This window comes from Loa loa (assembly GCF_000183805.2).
Source record: "Loa loa unplaced genomic scaffold supercont3.95, whole genome shotgun sequence".
Taxonomy (NCBI): domain Eukaryota; kingdom Metazoa; phylum Nematoda; class Chromadorea; order Rhabditida; family Onchocercidae; genus Loa; species Loa loa.
In genome coordinates this window covers 178171-191268 of record NW_018108275.1, presented here as the reverse complement: position 1 = coordinate 191268, position 13098 = coordinate 178171, and the positions used below count along the sequence as shown (strand labels likewise).

General features: G+C 33.3%; 3 protein-coding genes across 3 annotated transcripts; 1 reads left to right on the top strand and 2 right to left on the bottom strand.

Moving 5' to 3' along the window:
• Positions 1-1782: 1782 nt before the first annotated feature.
• LOAG_08200 (hypothetical protein) lies at positions 1783-4464 on the bottom strand (the record flags this gene model as incomplete). The annotated part of the gene is made up of 9 exons (XM_020447639.1): positions 1783-1923; positions 2036-2158; positions 2306-2378; positions 2518-2624; positions 2908-3081; positions 3304-3359; positions 3570-3684; positions 3764-3883; positions 4351-4464. The coding sequence occupies 9 exons, from the start codon at positions 4462-4464 to the stop codon at positions 1783-1785; spliced, it is 1023 nt and encodes a 340-aa protein (XP_020302151.1).
• Positions 4465-5006: 542 nt separating this feature from the next.
• On the bottom strand, positions 5007-7228 carry LOAG_08198 (leucine-zipper-containing transcription factor LZF). The gene is made up of 6 exons (XM_003143732.2): positions 7018-7228; positions 6611-6790; positions 6331-6462; positions 6155-6232; positions 5796-5985; positions 5007-5459 (listed from the first exon to the last, which is right to left on the bottom strand). Exons 1-6 carry the CDS (start codon positions 7198-7200, stop codon positions 5299-5301), a joined length of 924 nt encoding a protein of 307 aa, XP_003143780.1. The 5' UTR covers positions 7201-7228; the 3' UTR covers positions 5007-5298.
• A 4795-nt stretch (positions 7229-12023) lies between these two features.
• LOAG_08196 (hypothetical protein) lies at positions 12024-12854 on the top strand (the record flags this gene model as incomplete). The annotated part of the gene is made up of 4 exons (XM_003143731.1): positions 12024-12065; positions 12241-12329; positions 12430-12490; positions 12627-12854. The coding sequence occupies 4 exons, from the start codon at positions 12024-12026 to the stop codon at positions 12852-12854; spliced, it is 420 nt and encodes a 139-aa protein (XP_003143779.1).
• Positions 12855-13098: the final 244 nt, after the last annotated feature.

Genomic DNA, 13098 nt, shown 5'->3' with positions numbered 1-13098 from the left:
ATATATATATATATATATATATATATATATATATATATATATATATATATATATATATATATATATATATATATGTATATGCTTGACGCCACATATTCAAGTTAGGAGCTCTAAGCTTCCACTGCTGCATTAGCATCCATATGTTTGTGTCTGTGTCTGTGTTTAATATATGCATAATATCAATGTGTCATCCTGCAAGTATAACACACCCTTTGCCTGCAGTTTACGCCAGCAATGCAGCCACCACCCCTATCTCTCACATGATTTAAGAGACTAGCACTCAAGCAGAAACTAATTTCAGTATCAACCATATGGGAATTTTCCTGCCTCAGAGAAAGAGGAAAAGGAAATAAGGGCTGTTATCCCAAAATGGAGAAAAAATTTCGAAAAATAGTACAATTAAAATTAAACTAACAAATCGCACTAACATGACGAAAAATTTCTCGCCTCCACTGATGAGGCGTAATTCCGCTCACTGTCTTTCTGTACTTCAATTTAGGTCAAACATCATCAAAATTTCTAACATCAAGAACTTTATCTTTCTTTCCACCCATAGTTCTTACCAACATATGTTGATAGACTATGGATTTATTTGAAAACCATCATTTTCAGCACTTTAGTTGGAGATTCATAACATTACATAACAAAGCAAAACAAATGAATAAAGATAAGAGTGTTCAGTTAATTAGCACCGATGGTGCATCCACGAGGTGGTCATCGAATGAAATTACTGAGTAATCTAATTACTAATAGATACTATATTCAGAATAAGGAAAAAAGCCAATGAAAAGGTCGGAAACTGACCATAAATATGTTACAATTTTACGCAAAAGTACAAGCAATCATTGATAATTACATTGTCTTTTAAACTTGCTTTGAATATTCCATGTACCTGGACAACGTGAATCCATCTACAGTAGGGGAAAATTTTCGAAGTGTCTGCTCGAAATATTCTGCTGTTACTGGAATCTGAGCTACTAAGCATGACTTGCTAACACCGCAATGGACATTATATAACTCCTGTAAAGTAATGTGCTATTGATTAATTCTAACATTTTATTATTTCGTATAATGATTCTTGATTTCCAAAATGCCATATTTCTGCCGAAAGCAGTGTTCGTTGAAATGAACTTAGCAACTTGATGTGAAGTTATTTTCTATGGGAATATATGAAAAAATGTTAACAGCCACGGTCAAAGATGGACTCGATATACAGCGAAAAGATAAGCGAAACTGATTGCAGGCTAATCATATATGAGGAGGTGCCGCGACCCGAAACGAAAACTGAGGAAGAGGAGAATAACGGAAGATATGTATGATCCCACGATATCTTCATTCAGTTTCAAAATCAAGAAATTCATTCAATCGTAATCGAAATAATTTTAGTGAACTACTGGTTTATATATAAAATATTTCAGCTGAGTAGTAGAATTTTTTGAATGAACGTATCTCGCTAAGGATATCCCATGAAGACTGCTAACATTTATTACGGAAAAAGACATGATGATGAAAATATGCCTTGATGGAAAGAATTTAACAATAACTTTCATTAAGTAATGGTCACAGATATGTCATTGGTTATTCTGATATCCGGATTAGCAAGTCATTAATAAAGTTTGTTAAGTTTCACAACATTTAAATGAATACGTTTTTCGCCCATAAATTAACCTGAAAGAATTGATGAGGGGATTGCAACAATTTGGTGATCTCGAGCAGGATCCACCGTGCCAACAACCAGATGGCACAAGATGTGTAAGGCAGACAAACAAAAAGTACAAACTGTCAATCTCCAAACAGTACAGAAAATAAAACAACAGTTCGACAGCAAATATCAAAATTCTTCTTCAAGAAGACGATAAAGAGCGGTTTCTGAGATGTGGATGTACTATGCAAAGACATATGCTTGACCAGGATTTGGTCGATCTTTAACTCAAATCTTTAACTTTTAATTTTCCTTCGACTTGTCAGAAAATGTAAGGAGAAACAGCGGTGAAATTTGAATAACTAAGTGATGAAATGGAAAAAAGCAACATACTTTGAACTTATTAAAATGCAGAAAAGCGACTTCGCGAGCAAATCTTCTCAGATCATCACCACTGAAACCATCCGTTACTGTTTCCAAAACATTCCAATCAATATCGCTTGATACTGTAAGTTTCTAAAAAAATGAAATTTTCGGGAAAGGCAAAAATTTGTGAACCATAATAGAACCTTAAAGATCATGCAAACCTGCTTTAGATATCCTACTGCTCGCTATTAATTTTTTTTTTTAAACAAATAGATAATAAAATAGGTTGAGACTCACATTTAAGAACTTCTTAAACAGGATTCTTCTTGATGCAGCGTCAGGTAAACCAACAAAAATTCTTTTTTCAAAACTGGAAGGAAGAAAGCCAATTACAGAAGTCACTTATTTTTCTATAAAATAATATTTTGTCCGAATATACTATTTACCTGGTAATTTTCTAAATGTGGGAAGCTCAATTTAGCTATAAACTAATAACAACAACAACAAACCGTCTCAAGAAAGCTGCATCCAATTCCCATGGACAATTAGTTGCACAAATAAGCAGTACAGAACTAAGCGAACTATGCAGCCTTTGAAGTTGCAGAAACAGCTCTGTCTGTAAATTGGAAACAACATAAATCTCAAAAATCATGAATTTGGTTAAATAAATGCTGTCGCTATAAACAGTCGTTATCACATTTGACTAGTTTAAGATGACAACCTTTATCTGACATTCGGAGCAGTAAAAAATTTTTCTGACAATCAAGTAAGGATAAATTTAAGCAGGCAGCGAGATTTTAAACATATTAAAAGACTTGACAAAAAAACAAGTATTGATAGAGTTTATTATAGCTATTGAAAGCACTAATACGAAGTGGAACTTGCTTTCGCCCACTTACCTTGACACGTCTAATATTATCGTCTTCAGTGACCTGTCTAATCCGGCACAAACTATCAATTTCATCGATAAATATAACCGAGGAACCATTATGAGCTAAAGCATGATCAAAAAGTTCACGAATTAATTTCTCACTCTGACCACTCCAAGTTGAAATTAAATCTGAGGAAGTAACCTGAAATGAGCCAAAGCATGAATCACTTACATGAATTCACCCTATTAAATCATGGCTTCTTCCCTACATGAATTTGTTCGTCATATGGTACAACGAAGTTGAGAGAACACTTCAAACAATGCCATTTGCTACTAAATCATAATCTACATATTTACAAAATAAAAAAAAATTAAAAAAATGAAGACAAACAATGACTTCTGCTTATACTTGAGCACACTTTACCTGATAAAATCTGGTATTCATTTCTCGCGCAACTGATTGGGCTAAACGTGTTTTACCTGAAACACTTACTTTTTTTCTACCAATCTTTGTTTCCACCCCAAATACTTTAGTAAACAGACTGCAAAAGCCTTACAATATTTTGGCAAACTTCATAACATTTCTTACAGCATTTTACGAAAAGAAATTCAGCTGCAGTCGTATTATTTAGAGAACTGAATAATAAGTGGTTAGGCAATTATTCTAAAAACAAATAAGAGAAATCTAACCAGTTCCTGGTGGACCATAAAGGAGAACACAACGCCAAGGATTATGGCCTGATGTAGCAAACCATTCCGGATACAACACAGGATCAACCACGGCTTCCATTAGAGCCTTTTTAGCCTTAATTCATGAAATCATTAAATTATTCAGAAATGGAAACATGTACACAATTAAGGCAGCGTCTAAAATGAGAATAAACCTCTATTTGTCCGACAATATCATCTATAGTAGGAAGCTGTGACTTGTCTCTAACAATGGTACGTTCAATAGCTTCTCTTCGTCCAGAATGAAAAGAATCGAGAGTATCCGATGGAGTATCCTGGAAACTAACGAAAATCTAAGTATTTCAGTGACTATGTGCTAAGTTTGCATCGAACTTATCATCGACTTACTTGAATTTTTTTACAGTGATAGAATTTCAGTCCAGTTTCCAACAAACTGATAATAGTGGTCAGTTGATCTTTGTTTCGTTCCGTAAACAGTATTACTGAGACGGGAAACTTCATCAAACGATATAACAGCGGTAGCACCCAAAATATGAACTTACTTCATAGAAGAAAGAAATATGTACCAAGCAAAAAAATTTGCCATCCTACAGCGAGTGCAAATCATCAAACACTGACTGATATTCACGGCAAACCACTTCCCCGTATGATAGAAGCGACTCGATAGTTCGAATACAAAATGACCCTTCTTCCTTCCCACCAAAATTCACAAATAATGAGCAAGAATTTGTAAATTATCTCTTAGAAATGACTGAAGGATTCAGAAACTACCAAAGATTACCTTCTCACGAATAACTGTTGGTGATGGTTTTACCTTGTTTGCTTGCCAGTATAAAATGCTTTCCACGTACAGCAGTGTGGCGCGCGCTTCCCTCAGCTTTATAATTGCCGACATCCCGGTTTAGTATCTGTAACTGACATATTTTTATTGGCCATGGCAGAAACAGACAAACTCATCTGCTTATGCCAGAACTAGCCTAGTTCACATGGAAATTTCAGAAATTCAACCGTCAGATGCAGTAAATTATCTCTTTTCTCCTCTCTTAAGATCTTATTTTAATACAAGCGTAAACTCATGAGCTACCCATCCCAGACCTTCGTATAACAGATTTCACGAAGAATCCAGAATTCAATTTCCTCGGGTCCGATACACTTGACTATTGCGGAGCTTCCAAATGGACAAATTAGTCTTTAAAACTAAAAATGATTAGAAATCAATCTGCTGAAAGTAGCAGTCTGGAAATTAGCACTTTCAGTTAATTGACATGAAAATCTGCTATTCAGGGAAGACTTCCTACGCATACGGGACATCATCTTAAACTAACTGCATATGTTAAGGAAAAACATATTCAATTTTTTTGTGTTTTATAAACATATAAATAAATACAAATCATATGCGAAAGAATATATCAACGATCACATATATTTACAAATACTATGCATTATTAAATATCTTCATAAAGGAGACAACTTAATGTGGTATCTACAAAAATTGGTATGAAAAAGCAGCCAATAGCGCAGACAGTGCACCCACCCAATGCTTCTTTGTTTTAGGTTTTCTTCCGAAGCTGATCCGTGCTCTGGAAAGGCGAACTCAGTATTTCGAAGGAAAGCGAAAATAAAAAGATGGGACATGAAACCATGAAATATATTTTGAAAATTTCGTCAACTTTTAATCAAAATCCTTCCCTGAATTATCGACGAGTACTGGTTAAAACTAAGATCAAAATCAGGAATGAAAATGGTTGTATGTATTTATTCGTTCCCTAAGCATGGACATATTATAGTTGAATTGTTGCGCTACGTTCAAAGCTTGATCTGTTAAAAACAGAACATCCATGAGCTGCGGAAGCAAGCAGTCCGTTAAGATAACTGTTAAACCTTGAGCACCTGAAATGAACAAATCAAAAATCTCACGAATAACAAGTTCATCAAATACGATTATCACACTATTTGATAATAGGAGTTATCACAGAAGCTTCAAACTGATATTATTTTCAAAAAATGTTGTAAAATCTACATAATTATATTAACTCTGTTCTATGTACTGTCATATCCTCATAAAATCCAAACTTAGCATTGGTCCTATTTCAAAGATATGCATGGCAAATAGTATGGACACTATGCGGGAAGAGGTAACTGAAACTCATCCGTTTACATCTTAAAACAGATTATTTACGAAACCAGTTAAGCTCTACATGTGTAAAAACACTTCGAAAAGAGCACCATTAGTTTTCGGTGTGGCTTGATAAGCAGCACAGACAAGGCGATTTGTATTTATATAGTATGAGAAAACCAAATCAGGCGGTAGGGGTGGATGGAAACAACGTGTTATGGCTGAATTACATAGCTCCAGCAATGTATGCTTTTCTGGCATGCATAATGTTGAACGCGCTTGTCCAATCAGATTTGTCACCTGGAAAACGGCTAGAAATTTATTATTTCAAGTAAAACATTCCTTGTTGCATAAAAATAATGTTTATTTAAAGAAGCGGAGGAGTTCGAAGTTTTAGACTTAAATTCAGAATATAAGAAATTTATCAAAGATGACTAAAAGTTAGTAAAACGAAAAAAACAAATTATACCTTAGCCACAATAGTGATGACGGTGGATGACACCTTACTCATATCATCAGGTGATATCTGCCTGATCCACTTCAGTTTCTGAAAAAGAGTCATTGTGGTCAATACCGGCCATTTGTGATACCTTGCTTAAAAAAACCAAAAAGAAAGTTGAGAAAACAGGACCATAAAAAATTGACCTGAACAAGCACGCTCAGAGCCTGAACATAGTAATTATCGGCATCTTGCAACTGCTGCAGTTTCCATTGTACATCGGGTTGTGCAGTTCCGCGGTAAACGCCACCAGACATTTTCGGATATTTTATTATTACCTAAAAATCAACTGAAATGAGAAAATCAGCCTGCATTTACAGTGCTTGCAAAACTTTACATAAATAAATTGACGACTTGTAAAAGAATCAGTAAATTATAAAATTCCTCCTACTTTTCAAGCCAGAGCATTCTAATTCTCATCGATACCTCAGTTTGTATAACATTCTCGCCAAGCAACATAACAGAACATTTAAATACTTCCACTCCTGTTCGTTGCACCAACGAAAGTTTTTCCGCTGTCGGATTTTCTGCTCCCAGCTTAATTGATGAATCCACTTTAGCAGACAAATTCATCCTTCTACAAATTGCCCGTAAAATATTTTCCAGCTGAAAATTTCAAAAACAAATAATTATTAAGTGAAAATGGCTAAGAAATCGTCACTAAAGGTCAGTTAAAGTTAATTTTGGAAATTTTCATCGCAACTCCTAATCATCGATACACACAATCAATGGGCTGACTCTAACGATCATCACCGTAAATCTCTTCCAGAACATCCGATGTCAAGTCGTGCTGAACCTATACCATCACTCATTGAGAACCTTTTAAGAAATACCTTCACAAAAATCCCGATGGTTTCCAAATTTTGGAACCAGTGCTGTTCAGCCAACAGACCACGTTGTATTACTAATGCTCGCTCTTCCTTTGATTCAGAACTGCTTCTACTGATGCTATCATTATCATCATCTCGACCTAACTGCCGGTGTACAGTTTCGGTGTCAATATCAACTTCATCCATTACGACTTTCTAATGTGTTTATCTGGAATATTACCGCAAAGTCTGTTACCACGAGTTAGCGAAAGAACAGTGTGGAATTAGTGCATCGTCACTGTCACACCTGCCAATTCTCCTAAGAAATTTGGCAACGAACAGTTACTAGTCCGTGATAGATTGTCCCTCACCAACCATCCTTCAAAGGAATTACCCCACGTCCCGTTCATCAGCACCAAGCCCTTTCCCTAAGCCATCCCCCACTCCTCATTCTCAGTTCTGCCTTTATGGAAATTCAAGGGCCTGCGGGGACACTATGCAACACTAACGAGTCGTACCTACCACAGATAGGTCATTTGGGTACAGATTAACATTAAAGTTCTTTCGCTTCCGTCTTTTATTTATTGAAATGAACTATATAAAGATAATGTCGCTGATGTATTCAAAATGTCACACTAATCGTTATTGTGAATTTATACGAAGTTACCGTGTAGAGTGTAATTCAAATAAAGTAAAAAAGTGTATTGCTCGAACGAGCAAATTAAGTGATTTTAAATTTTAGAAAAGATATGAATCTCGAATAAAAGAAGTTCTTGATAATACGCAAACTTATAACACTTAAGGAAACTTCGGCTACAACACTAAGGTAACTATGATCATTTAGCTGTTATATATAAAATGATAACATGCGATTTTCAGTGAAATCGACTGGAATAGATCATTTTGATGTTCGAAAAATATGACTTTGAATCATAATGGTAACCTAATATATTTAAATGCATTAAATATGACCCAGCACTGGTCGATGGTAGAATTTATGCAAAGGAAATGTTTTCGATTTGGAAAATTTCAAGCAAAGTGTGAATAATACATATTGGTGAACAACTCCTGTCACTGGTACTCGGTTAAGTAAATTGTTTTAAAGATTAATTTGCACTGTTCCGGATTAGGATAGTTCTGAAATCCTCCAAAAGATAATTTTACACAGCAACGTTTATCAAATGTCCAAGTGAATCATTTAATAATTTCTAAAGTATGTTGCCATGGATCTAACTCTTAACCAATAAGCATTAAGATATTACATTGTAAGTAGTTTTATTCGGCTAAGGGAAAAAGAAATAAATTGGTAAGGAAAGCCATTGTTAAGAATTATTTCATGTTTCCCTTTTCAGAAGGACTAATGACTGGGCCCAATAACACATGTAACCAAGAATTTGATCAATTGATAAATGAATGGTAAAAACAACCACTGAATGACGGTATAACAGGAATTTAAAGTTGGCGTTGCCAATAGATTTATTAAGTCAAATGGGATTTTAGTAATCTAAAATTTTAAGACTTTACATTATTACTAATCTGATATAATTGATAGCAATCAACCAGTCAGTGAGATTGCTTCCATTTGTTTCTTTTAACAAAACTAGAAAGAATTTGGGGATTATTAATTATCCCGAGATTCATTCATTACAAAAGAATATTAATAATTAAGACAAATTACATTTTCCAATATGCATTATTTTTGTGCAATATCTACTGTTTTTAACTGTCTCTTCGTGGTTTGATTTTTGAAAATTTGAATTGTACTTTCATAATTAAAAAATACCTTCAAAGCAGCAGGGTGAATATATTTGGAGAAATAGAAGGGACGTCATTTTTAATTGAGCAGACTTAGGAACTAGAAACGGTTTGCGAAATGGGACGAGGCGAGAAAAAGAGACTGAGGACAAAAAGATGTTAAACAATAATTGAACAATGATATATATATATATATATATATATACATATATATATATAACGAAGTTGACGGTAATGAAAAATGCGAAAATGGTTTTAAGTAGAACTGAAATTACGTTCTGGTTTCAAGATTTCAGGACCGGATTTCTCTATGTAAGTTTCTGCAATCATCATGCCGAAAGAAATTAATTGTGCTTTACCTTCATACAAAGGATATGAGTCAGAAAATTAGATTAGCAATTGATTTTTCTTAAAGTTAATTACTATAATGTTCTTTTTTAGATCCTTATTAGAATTTGCAGGAATTTTTAGCACTGGATGGAATGGTAAAGCATATTAAAACTGAAATAGTGATCAATTAAAGTGCTCTATTCAAATTGATAAGAAGTGTGCCAAGCATTCTCTCACTACTCAACAACGATTGTCACAGCGTCGCTTGAAGATAGCTATGAAGCATACGAAATTGTGTTTAATCACCGCCTCATTAATCATTCACATACCTGAACAATACATATGTATAAAAATAGAAAGATTTGAGGTAAGTGAGCGGGGTAAATCAGTGGACCCACTAATAAATATACAAGAGAGGTGAAAAAGAAAGACATACACCTATACTATACCAGTTTTCAAGACAGACAGGATGATGAATTCATTGATGAAATTCTTTTCATTTCATACTTCAAAAATGAACATGATGAAACTTCCATAGTATTGCTCCTGAATGCTTCCCATATTTGATTGGAAATCCTTCCTATTCTCATCAAAGTTAATTCATTCAGAATAAATTTTTATTTCTACACGACATTGCTGTGACGATGCTGCTTTCATATCAAGGAGTTTTCTAGATATCCATTTGGAAATATCATCGACTGCTTAAATATGAAACTGCAGGTTGATACTTAAGTGTTATTGGAAGTGATGGCATTTGTCGAATTTTTGACACCTCTTTCGGAAATGCTAACAGTTTTACTAGCAGTAGAATTATAAATACTTGACATGATAAGCCTACTTCAGAAAGCTGATCTTTGTTACGCTTGCAATCACATCACGACTAAGAGATGTTCTGCATTTGATGAACGAGGAACGATCAAATAAATACTTTCTAAAGATTACAAATGATACCTATTGAAGGTTTCATGTAGAATTTTTTGGGGAATAATCTTCATCCGAACATATATTATTTGTGGGATTCCGTTTTCTGCTTCTTTCTTTTTTGCAAATGGTTTTCTTTTTTTGCTTTCTTCTTTTTTTTTCTTTTTTGTATATACTGAAAACTTTGTTTGATATTAGAAATAAAGTACCAAATGTATAATAAGTTCGTACAAAACTTTGCTTTCAGAAGTTTGTCGTCACATTTTAACGTTTTTCACATTCTCTCATTTCAATCGGTGACTTTTACTCTCTGAACCATCAATTTTTAATCTGAAGCAAGGTTTTTGGGTATAAACGGAAACAAATTTCCAAAAGAAAAAAGTACTGACAGAGAAGGATAACCCTAAAGCAAAAGGTAGTGTCTTGCAATCGGCCCGGTGCAAACCCATTGTTCTTGCCCGAATTTTTTTTTGAAAAACAGTTAAACGACAGCAGGTTTCCAATTTCCCCTTCCTTCCCGCATTTCTCCACCTTTCCTACCCTCCTCCCTCCTTTCTCTTCACCTTCTTCTTTCATCATTTTCAATTAATTTACTATAATTTGCCGCAAATCCTATGCTGAAAAGGAATTTTCCCATTTCAAGATGTCAAAATAATATTTGTCTTCATGTCTGACGAAATATTTTTATGAGTTGTCTATTGCAGTATGTCTTTTTTCCTGAAAATTAACACAATTCTTATACTTATGGAATAGGGTAATGTTATCGAAAATATTCACGAAAAAGGAAAAAGGAAAAAGGAATCTGAAACGTAAAGTAATCTAAAATAGAAATAGATATTCACATTTCAAAGTTATTATGGCAAATTTCAAATACGAAAAAGGTACCACTTGTCTCACCTTTCCGAGGATCACTTTATAACCTTAGTAATAAATTATTGTTCTCAGTGAGGCTTCTTTACGCAAATGTGCACAGAAATTGTTTCTCAGTTCCCTATTGTTCTCATAAATTCCGAGCATCTATCACGTTTTCTTTTCTAAAAACCGCTCTTTGATATTTATCTTGCAGCGGTTGACGCTTTTCCACGACAATAGTATCAAATCATTATGTTCAAAATCATTATGTTCAATTTGAACTCAAAATTTCAAATTCTCTTCGAACTCATTTCACGAAATTTATATATGATTCTTACCTGGCTTCAAAATTTATCAAAGATTCTTGAAATGTGCATGACCCTTTAATGAGATGAATGAATTCCACAAATACCTGACGAAGAACAAATGAGGCGATAATTATAAGCAGGTAAGGTTATAATAGAGATGTGCAACAGAATTTTTTGTATTTTCCTCATGTCCAAAATTAGTGTTCAAATGGAGTAGACGAGGACTGCTTTTGATGTCACAAAATGGTTCTAAAAATGAGAAACAATACTTGAAATAGAGCAACGTTTTTAACTTATAATTTAGTCATTAATGGCGGTTGAATGATGGATATGTTATTCAAGTGTAACCCCTGGGTACTGAATAGAAATTGCCCCCTCCCATTCTCATTTTCTGCTCCAGCAATTCACCATAGATCTATTCGAAGCAACGACCTTTATTTGCAATCATTCCTTTTAAATCGTAATTTAAGTAGAAGAATTTGATATTTATTAGAAAAGACTTAATGTTTCCTAAAATTCTCAAATTATTTTGTGGTAATTTCTTTCAAAATCTTTTCTATCAAATTGATTTCTTATTTGTTTATAAATTAAGAAAAAGACGATCGCAGTATCGAATTCGCTTTCTCGTCTCTTTTATATTCGCGCAGTTGTTTCTTCTTGCATTTGTTTGTTGTATTTCAAACATGTTTGGTAGAAATATTCCTTACCTTATCGTGGCTAGCTAAAGAGGAAGTTTCTGAATAGAATTGACTTCAACCATCCAAACGACATCGGAACTTCCATTTATAAGTATACTAATTAATCAAACGACCCAAATTTGCAGCATTTTTTTTATACGATAAAAAGAGCACAGCACCGACGGCAATGCCTTATTTTTCAGCCGACAAAGCACCGCATGCGAATCCCGTAAGTTCTTTATTATTTAGCTTACAGAAAAAAAAGAAATGAGAGAAAGAGGATATATTTAATTAAAGTTGCGGCTACCTTTCATTCACAAGGCTAAAATTAATGCGGTCTGATGATACACTTGTAAATCGCAAAGTTTCAAAAACAAAATTTTGAAATTTCATGAAACTTGCAGGATACGGAAGGTAATATATCATCATCGCAGTCCAAATCTTTCCATTGGCCATTTAAACAAAATGAAACAATAGTCCAGAAAGCAAAAAGGTCAGAGCAATAAAGTTACTGGAGAATGCATAAAATCGTAAATATTCTGATGAAAATTGAAGCAAACATATTTTAGACTGACATAAATCCAATATTGCAGCATTTTAACACGACGGAAAACGAAGAATATCGAGCAACTTCACAGCATTTCTGAAAAATCGGTTCGATTTTCAATTCTTTTCCAATGTCATTTGTATAAGTAAATTTAACAATTTTGCATTCATTTTTTAAAGGATATCAAAATGTCAGAAATCATTTCAATATTCCAATCATTTTATAATTTGCATATTTTTGCAGGACGTGTTTTTTCTGAAGAAGAAACGCTGGCAAATCGCAATATTGGCAAACATCGGTTTCGTTATAGTTTTCGGAATTCGTTGCAATTTTGGAGCTGCAAAAGGACGAATGATCAATAATTTCACCGATCCATTTGGCAATAATCATGTATATATACAAATAAACTCGAACAATAACAGTAGTAGTAGTAATGATAGTGAGAATAAGGGTGAGCGTAAAAATAGATGATGGTGGTGATAGTGATAATAATAAATAGTAATAGTAATAATAATAATGATAATAATAATAATAATAATAATAATAATAATAATAATAATAATAATAATAATAATAATAATAATAACAATAATAATAACAATAATAATAATAATAATAATAATAATAATAATAATAATAATAATAATAATAATAATAATAATAATAATAATAATAATAATAATAATAATAATAATAATAATAATAATAATAATAA